The sequence below is a fragment of the Clupea harengus genome, chromosome 14 (assembly GCF_900700415.2).
Source record: "Clupea harengus chromosome 14, Ch_v2.0.2, whole genome shotgun sequence".
Taxonomy (NCBI): Eukaryota; Metazoa; Chordata; class Actinopteri; order Clupeiformes; family Clupeidae; genus Clupea; species Clupea harengus.
This window is the reverse complement of record NC_045165.1, coordinates 9,055,498-9,065,497: the sequence shown is the minus strand read 5'-3', so window position 1 is coordinate 9,065,497 and position 10,000 is coordinate 9,055,498. Positions and strand designations below refer to the sequence as shown.

At 47.5% G+C, this 10,000-nt stretch overlaps 1 protein-coding gene across 11 annotated transcripts in view; it reads left to right on the top strand.

Annotated features, from left to right (window-relative positions):
* myt1lb (myelin transcription factor 1-like, b) overlaps positions 1–10,000 on the top strand; it is an 88,534-nt gene that overhangs the window by 47,216 nt on the left and 31,318 nt on the right. For all 11 annotated transcript variants that reach the window (XM_031580483.2, XM_031580493.2, XM_031580485.2 and 8 more), the window contains exons 6-7: positions 5,113–5,525; positions 8,014–9,177. In XM_031580483.2, coding sequence (XP_031436343.1) covers positions 5,113–5,525; positions 8,014–9,177 — 1,577 coding nt within the window. The remainder of the gene's footprint in view (positions 1–5,112; positions 5,526–8,013; positions 9,178–10,000) is intronic.

Sequence of the window (10,000 nt, the reverse complement as noted above, 5' to 3'; positions counted from 1 at the left end):
TCTGACTGGCTCCCCGCCTGTCTGCCTGCCTGGATGGCAAATCCCACTTGGGTTCCTGCAGCATATCTCCATGGCAACGGCACTATTGTCACACGTGCCTATAGATCCTTTTGGAAAGGGGGCACAGTGAGAGGTGCACTCCCCACCCGGACTCTGCGGAAGAAAGGAAAATTGGGAAGAAATGAAAAGCAGCCGTCATCTCTTCTTCTCCCCTTCCACCACACACACACACACACACACACACACACATCACAGACACGCACACACACACACACCTTCCCACACTCGTCCTGCACGACCGCATGCCACTTAGACAAATATCAGACGATGCTAATGACAGTCTAAGGCTCGGACCCCTGCTGTGAACATGCTTTAATATTAGCACTAATAAAGCCACTCTTAGACTGTCACATTCCAGTGTACAAGCCCTCAACCACAGGATCCCAATATGCTATTCGTGTGACTGTCTCTGTCACAAAGGCCCCCCAAAATGAATTGGTGCTGCTGTCATTACCACAAGCTTATTAAGGTTATTATTAGTCCTGCTCATGGTCTTTCTGTTTGTAATAGTAGTACTGGTACTGGAAGTACTGGTAGTGGAGGTGGTGGTTGAGTTATTACAGTGATAGAAGTGGTGTGGTGGTGATGGGAGTCATTTCCTTCATGAGGTGTTTCACACATTAAGTGAGTAAGTTCTGCTTATAATGGGTTTGGTATTGTCCATACAGTTCCATTGACGTTCTCAAATCAATTCTGCTGACGGTGTTAATAGAATCAGTTATTTTGAGTGGAATATCTAGGATTCAGTGAGATGGAGTGAAAATCAGGTTTCTGATTAGTCCTTCAAGACCAACGCTTGAGAGTATTGTTTGGGCTCTACATTGATTTTGGTGTGTGCTGATGTACTCCTTGCAATGATATGCCAGTACCCCTTGTTGGTAACACAATTTCCTGATTAAACATTTTCTCACGACTGTGTCATTTGTTATTGCGCACGCCTTAGATAGGGCTCTCCTAATCCTTGTATTTCTCTGAGCAGAAAGGAGGTGAAGAAATCTAATAATAGCACTCCCTTCTCCATTCAAACACAATGCCTGCAGTAATTTTTTTATTATTCAAATGGCACTTAATTACCTGTGGAATTTTAATTGCCTTGCCCAGTGAGTGGGATGTGTGTGTGTGTGTGTGTGTGTGTGTGTGTGTGTGTGTGTGCGTGAGAGAGAGAGAGAGAGAGAGAGAGAGAGAGAGAGATGTGGCCAAGGTCACACTGTGACAGTATGGGCGAGGGCTTGTGAGTTGGAGCAGAGACGCCTCCTGCGGATTACTCATCTTCCGCGGGCTTCAGGGCCGATCACATGGCAGCACTCCAAGCTGCCGCTGACGCCGAGCTCCACCGACGAACCCATTCAAACCCACGTCCGCACATACACACATACACACATACACATACACACATACACACACATACACACAACACACACACACACACACACACACACACACAAACACACACACACTCATGCAGGGAGAGAGAAAGATAGACAGACACATACAGACACACACACAGAAACACACACACTCACAGAGAACGAGAGGGAGGGAGAGAGAGAAACATACCGCAGAAATCTTTGCCCGCGAGTGGATTTGCATATTCCGTGGTGCCAACTGTTCTTTGTAGTGCCTGATGGAGCTGCAAGAGCGACATGAAATGGAGCAGGGGCTCCGAGCATGTGGGAAGCAAACGGGTTGGGGTGTGTGTGTGTGTGTGTGTGTGTGTGTGTGTGTGTGTGTGTGTGTGTGTGTGTGTGTGTGTGTTGGGTGGGGGGGGGGGGGGGGGGGTCTGGGGCTGGCAGTGGTGGGGTAGTGAGGCATTTGGTTTGGAGGTTGGGGGGTGTTTTCAGTGATGACAGACGATCAGTCTCTTTTTTCCCTTTAAAAAAAAAAAAACCCTCTAAACTTCAAGCCTTGTGGCTTGTCGTTCAAATGCACGCTCTGCGCATGTTGCTGATGCAGGAGAGGATTTCCAGATGGATCTGATTGTTACTTAGCGCCGCCGCGTCTCCTTGCTTGAGCTTCAGCTTTGACGCTCTTTGTTCTGAAGCAGTCAGACTGCCGTTGCTGCTGTTCTCCCTGTGTGTGTGGTATTTCCTGGCTCTGCCAACGGAGAAGCGTTTCATGGCCATGATGGATGTTTTCTTATTGCTTTCGGAAAGATTCTGTGTTCTCGCCTAATCAGGCTGCACTGCTTTTTGAACAGCAAGTGCGAAATGAGCAAGTTAAACAATCAGTCTTGTCAAAAAGGCATTAATATCTGTCATCAACTGCACCGGTCCCTTCGGAACCATAGGAATCTAACCAAAACTGCGGCAATGGTAATCTCCCGGGCTTAGAGCCTCCCTGGACCCAACCACCTGTCAGACAGGGCATGATTGGTGGGAGGGGATGTGTCTCATCTTACTGCACCCCACCCCCACACTCCCCCTGATCTACACACACACACACACACACACACACACACACACACACACACACACGCACAGTCCTAACCTGAAGGAACCAGCCCTTGATTTATTTGGAGGGTTGCTCTTGGGGTATGAGTGGCATTTTAATGTGTTTTCGAAATGTTTGGTCACAGGCACTATTGATCACAGAGCTGGCCAGCCCTCCCTGGAGAGGTGGGAAGGAGGGGTTTGCGGGGGAGGGGGGGGAGGGGGGGGGAGGGTGGTCTTCAGGTCTGGGAGGTTTAGGTCTGGGCCTGGGGGGTGGGGGTGGGGGTGGGGGGTTGTCTCAGTGGCTGTCAGCGAAGGAATGAGTTTCCATGTGTGCGATCAGATTAATGAAATGACGCCGGAGGTGCTGGGGGTCAGCCCATTAAATAATCCCCGGGTCCATGGAGATGGAGGCTGCCAGGCAGCGTGACGGCTGACTGATGGCCGCTCTGTGATTTGGGCTTGAGCGGCTGCGTGAGAGAGGCTGGATTAGAAGTTGGTGTGTGTGTGTGTGTGTGTGTGTGTGTGTGTGTGTGTGTGTGTGTGTGTGTGTGTGTGTGTGTGGAGTGGGTGTGTTTGAAACGTGGGAGGTGAGGAGAAAAGACGGGCTATTTGACACTACAGGTATACCTTTCCATATTACAAAGCACACACACACACACACACACACACACACACACACGCACATACACATGCACAACCAAACATACCAACACATACACATTCTCACACTGCCGGTCTCACACACAGCATCAGGTTAACATGCTCACACACACAAACACACAGACACTTCTCAGACCATCCCACGTAATCCAAACAGGGTTCCATTTCCCAAGTAAACACACAGTCCCCCCTCCAGACAAACACACACACACAAACCCACACACACACGCACAGTCCTCCCTAAAACACTGCGGCGACCTTGAGTGGGTGAAGCCTCCGAGTGGTAACAGTTTCCTGGCGAAGCCGCATCCTAGCCGCACGCCTCCGCTGCCGGTCTTCACCGGCGGTGTATGCGCTTCGCCCGCGGTCCTCAAAGCTAATGTCATTTATTTGTTCACATTAGGGCCAATCCCCTCAGTGCGTGGGCAGGGATAAACGCTTTTTGGCCGGCGTGAATGAGAATCAGGGGCATTTCACAGCTGAGCGCCTCCTAACGCGAGCGCACACCGGCGCCACGCTTTGCCCAACTCTGACAGGGGCTGTCTCCTTTTACAAAAATATATACAACAACTACCCTTCACACATTTTGCACACTCCTTTTGTTTTTATCTATCCCTTTTTTTTTTTTTTACTTTTTTTTTTCTACTTCTGTTTGTGTGTGTGTGTGTGTGTGTGTGTGTGTGTGTGTGTGTACTGGGGGAGGTGTTGGCAGTTGTGTAGGCCCCCTGGGATGTGGGATAGTATCGACTCCCCTGCGGTTCCACCAGGCAAAATGGATTAGGTGCTGCTGATCAATAGCGAGGGTGAATACACAGATTATCAGATTAAGGCATGTACTCCCACTGCCAGGTAGAGACAGAGAATATATTTCAGATCTGGAGACCTCAGGTGTGCTACAATTTATCATCATCAGTTATCCAGCTAGATCTTTCTATGTGTATGCGTGTGTGTGTGTGTGTGTGTGTGTGTGTGTGTGTGTGTGTGTGTGTGTGTGTGTGTGTGCGTGTGTGTATGTCCCCTTGTGTGTGTGCGCGTGTGTGTGTGTGTGTGTGTGTGCATGTGTGTGTGCGTGTGTATGTGTGTATGTGTGCAGCGTAAGGGGATCATTATCTGCCTTAGTAATACTAGTTAGAAATAAAAGTTAGTTTTCCTGCTTAGTCCAAATTCAACTTGTTATTTTTTTCTGATATGAGGTCTTGGCTGTCAAGACAGACAGACAAGTGTTGCTGTATGTCTTGCAGGTTAAAGCAAGCAAGGTTACTAACCTTGGCCAGCAGCAAGGTTCGTATAAATAACACTGAAATCCAAAATCATGCACAATGGTGCTACTAATGAAATTGAATAATTTATTTTTATTTTGTGTCCTGTTCATATTTTGTTATTTCTGGTGTTATTGATTTCGTTTCTGCCTTCTTTTATTTGCCTTCCTGGTCCTCTCGGATTAAAGAAACCATACCTTGAAAACATTCAAATGAAGGCAAAGTCAACTGTGTCTGGTTTCCTGTTGATCAAAATGGCCTCCTGCAGGTTTTGTAATCACTGCCTCCCAATTCAACTGTGCATTATCATATTTCTTCATCGTCAGATAGATTTTACCAATTTGAAACAAAAACTTAAATGACTGCAATAAGGGGAATCATTCCCACGAATAGTAATTTGCTATCTATTGGTATGCTACCAAACCAAAGCTTTTCTCAAAGTAATGGTGATTATAAAAGTGAATCCCTGCCATCAATGGACTTGATTACCATTCCATATAATTGATAAGAGCCTTACATCTGGAAGCCTGGTAGGGCACCTCACTGGCAAACAGGGTCTCCTTTTGAACAGAAAAAAACCCTTTGCCATTTGAAGCCTAGACTGCATGCTCTGTAGCGCATGACGAGGGTCCGTCAGCCGACAAGCGAAGGCACGGTGGTTAAACGCTCTCCCCTCTTACCTCTGCTCTTTCCCCCTGCAGTGTGTATGGCTGCCCACTGGCCAAGAAGAGGAAAACGCAGGACAGGCAGCCTCAGGAGCCTGCCCCCAAGAGGAAGGCCTTTCTTGCGCACCTAGACAACTCCTCCATGGAGGAGTGCTACGAGACCGATGGTACGGAGGAGATGGAGGAGCGGGTGGAGGACGAGGAGGACGAGGAGGACGAAGATGAGGAGGAGGGAGAAGAGGAGGTCTACTCGGAGGACAACGAGGAGCAGGTAGAGCAAGAGGACGGCGAGGTGGAGAGAGGCGAGGAAGAGGAGGAAGAAGAGGTTGAGCAGGAGGAGGAGTGCATAGAAGACGAGGAGGATGGTGAGGAGGATGAGGAGGAAGAAGATGAGGAGGAGGAGGATGAGGAGGAAGATGACGAATATGATCAGAGAAACCAGGAATCAGGTGAGTGCTACGTTTTGCAAAATGGTCACGGACATGTTAAGGCCACTCTCAGAATAACAGCTAGCTTTGGCAGGAGATGGTTTCACTTCTAGGACCCCCAAATGGCAGATTACCATACAACCATGTCATTTTTAAAACATATGAATTATTATTATTGTATTATTAATTATTATTAAGTATTTATGATTTATTGTTATAAGAGGCCTCTAGTGGATCTCTGTAATTAATGAGAGATTTTCTTTACTATTTCTCAACACACAATAAATGACAAGCCATGTGTTTTACGGCAAGTAGAATCCACCATCTTGTTCTTTTATCAGTCTGTGAGCAGTATGTACCAAAGTCGATACCAAATAGAATTTGAGATGGTAAACATTGTGGTAAGACTGAGACGATTTGGCAAGCTAGACTTCTTTTGGAAGGTCACTGTAATTTGAGGTGCAACTCGAAAGTAAGCCACGACCTTCAACACCCTCTCAGTAACAGGCTAAAAACAACCCTGCCTCACACATATTCTCTCTCACATATGCACTCACACTGCATCTCGTGAAGATGACAGCTTTAACGCCCCTGGGTTTTGGTGTAAACTCCTCATGCTGACGAAGACACCTTGTGCCTACAGTATATGGTCCCCTTGGCATTTACATTTAACTTACAAATTCTCTCTCTTATTTCGTGTAAATAAAGTTAATGCTAGATGCTAACTAGGCACAGCAGTAAGCAAAATCCCTTTAAAAAATATTGGTCTCTGTGTCATTCTACCTGCTGTCCCCTCAAGAGTGGTCTGTCTAGGACTCTCTATCTGTCTCTCTGGTAGACAGAAGGAGTCACTATCGGGGTTTTTTCTGTCCATGGCACGTGTCGCTTGCTTCATTTATGCCAAGCACCAGATTTGGCAGAGCCCAGCTTCACGCCAGCCCCCACCCCGATCTGTCTTGACGTTGCCTTCAGATCCAGTCGGGGCCGGCGTCTCACAAGGAGGCATTTTAACATTGCCTCATGCCTTGCCTCCCCACCTGAAGTGTGAAGAGGATTCAGCTCGCTCAGCTATGCAGCTCAAAAATGGCTCCTTAAAATGAACACTTGTGAAGAAATTGTTAAAGGAAACATATCATGAAATTATTAGTATCCACCTACGTTAAAATTGGTTGCTCCTTGTCAAATAGGTTTGGTTTGCATTCATTTTAGTATTTCTTTCAATCACTACAAATAAATAACACTGCCATCTAAAGGTAGGAGGACAAAAAGTGTTCTTAAAAGATTTATTCTTGAAGAGAGTGAATTGACATACAGATTGAAGTTATAGGACTGAAAGTTCATATGAATGGGACTGTTAGCACCACTGGGTAAATGTATTATTTGTACATCATAGCATGGCACATCCGGCTAGCTGAAAGCTACAGCCATGAACTGCTTTGCTGGATGACAGTGTTTGACCATGCAGTCTGTGTTTTACCATCCATTGCCATTGAAACAGCTTTACTGTGTTATATTTTGAATCACTGAAATTCGAGCTATAGCTATTACCACCCATTCTTTGTCATAATAAGGGCATGGATATTTGTTACTTCCCTTAATCACAACCAATATCCACACTACTCATTCCATTTTTTAGATGCTTTGATATTTTTACCCTTTAAAAGGGTCCCTCTCAAAAAAATGGTGGCACACCTTTTGAAGCACAGAATAAATTGATACTCAGTCCTGCCAGAAATCAAAGTCATTCTTGTTATTCCAAGGCATCCAGAGAAATACAGCAGTGATGTGAGAGCTGTGCTGTTGACAGTTCAGGGTGGGAATGTGAGCCAAGTAGATTTTACAAACCAACAAAAGGCTTGCTCAAAATGACAGAAAAGGGAGTTCAGCGACATACTGATAACTGTCTGGCTCAATTATGGACATGAAGTCCTAAGATTTGAGAGGCAAGTATTTTATTAGCTGAAAATGCATGTTTTGCTTTTATTGTTTTTACTTCTTCTGCAAGCAAAAAAGCTGGCCAAAAATTTGAAACAACATTTGGCAGAAACATATTGATGAAAGACACATGGTGACATTTTGTAAATCTGAAGCAGTTGCTTAATTTGCAAAGATGTGATTCATATGTGATTTTCTCTGTTAGCTTCCTGAAGAGAACATTCCTGGTAATGATAGAATTGCACATTACAGACATTGTCAGATACAGCGCAATAGTGCAATATACTGTATTTAAATATTTGAAAAGAGAACATTGAATATTGAAAACACAAGCCTTGAGTGACATTATTTCACAACGAAACATTGTTCCTTTCATGGGTGATTGATTTTTACTGGAAAGACAGGTATTGATACTGCACAAGTACATCACTGAGAAATGTGAGGAGCCTCTTATCTGATTTTGTTACATAGACAAGACACTGAAACCCATTTAACCAAGAGAAGAAAAGTGAAGTGAAATTTGATTTTGTGTCTCTTTCTGTGTGTGTATGGTTTTCTTTTTTCTCCTTTACAGAGGAGGATCATTTGAACAATGGCTATGCCAAATCAGGACAGACAGCAGAGAAGGATGACAACAACAACGACGAGTATGACAACTACGACGAGCTGGTCGCCAAGTCCCTGCTTAACCTGGGCAAGATAGCCGAGGATGCTGCCAACCGGGCGATGACCGAGTCCGAGATGAACAGCAACTCCTCCAACAGCGCTGAGGAAGAGGAAGAGGAGGAGGAAGATTACTATGAGGAAGAAGAGGACTATGAGGAAGATGACGAGAATGAAGGAGGCCCCAGGAAAGGAGAGCTGAGTCTGGATGTGGACAGTGATGTAGTGCGGGAGACAGTGGACTCCCTCAAGCTGCTGGCACAGGGACATGGGGCGGTGCTGTCCAACAACCTGGACGACAGCGCCTTCGAGCAGGGCCTGGAGAACGGAGAGGGCTGTGTCGGACCGGGCGGTCCTAACGGGTCGGCTGGCAGCTGCGGTCGCGGCGGTGCCGGTGGCGGCTCCGGCGGTCAGGGCAAGCCCACCGGCAACGGGCAGCTGGTGGAGGAGAGCGACGAGGACGTGTGCCTGAGCAGCCTGGAGTGCCTGCGCAACCAGTGCTTCGACCTGGCCCGCAAGCTGAGCGAGACGCAGTCGAGCGACCGCTCGTCCAGCCTCGCGCAGCAGACGCTGCAGCTGCAGCAGCAGCAGCAGCAGCACCTGGACGGCCTGGGCCACCACGGCCCCTACGGGGACCTCCAGCAGCAGCAGCAGTCCAGCCACGAGGAGCGCCGCACCCTGGAGCGCAACTACTCCGACATGGTCAACCTGATGAAGCTGGAGGAGCAGCTCAGCCCACACTCCAAGGCCTTTGCCAGCTGTGCACGCGAACGCCACGACGCCTACCTGGACCGCGACGAGGACACCACGTCCGTCACGTCCGACCGCTCAGAGGAGGTGTTCGACATGACCAAGGGCAACCTGTCGCTGCTGGAGAAGGCCATCGCGCTCGAGTCCGAACGGGCCAAGGCGATGCGGGACAAGATGGCGTCGGATTCGGCACGGCGGGGCGGTATACGGCTACACGACGACCACCATGGTCATGGTCATGGTCATCGCCACGGCCATGGCTATGGAGAGTATCGCAAGCCGCGGATGCATCACGATGGCATGAAGAAACCCTACTACCCGAAAGGTAACGCTGGTAAAGACTAAAATGGTGGTTGTATTCAGTTTCCAAGGGCCAGCAGGTGACACCAAGGGCAGTGAGCACAGTCCCCTGTGCTTGAACTAAAGCTAATTCTATAACTTGGTCAAATCGTTTTGCTCATTTCATACCATGAGCAACATCCTAAGCGCAAACATGGGTGGGTCAGTGCAATGCTCCCACACGCCACATGATAGCTTTCGTTCTCGCGCGACGGACTTAGCTCATTGCTCATTGCTTGTTTTCCGACAATGAACTTAGGGCCCCATGAGTTTACTCATTCAGCCACTTCAGATAAGTGATTTGCACAATGCAGGAACTATGTAAAAACACTGTAATAACAACATGCCTTCACTTGGAAAGTGAAACCTTTAAGTGATGCTAATGCCAGTGTAAAGGTGAACTATGTGTACAGCATCTCTACAGTAAATGATTATACCCTGTTCTGCTGTAACCTTTGCCCATGCGTTTGCCGCCTCCTCTTCCTGCCCTCAGTACCAACGTAGAGTAGGGCAGTTTAGCTACAAATCCATCTTCTAGTCTTGAGGCGGCGCGTTCACATGCACAACAGGGGACCTCGCTGTGACCCCCAGGACAGGATTTTTTTTATTCAACCAATTTCAAATGTTCACATCTCCATGGCCCAGGCAGTGAGTGCAGCTTATGTTGTTCAAATAGGCCAGCATGGCAACATCAGAAGCTGGGCTTGTCAAGCATAAGTAATGGCAATCTGCACGGCCAGTTAGGACAGCAAATCCCATCCTTGGGTTGCAGTCTGTGATCAAGCTGCCTATTTTTAAACCCCCCAAGA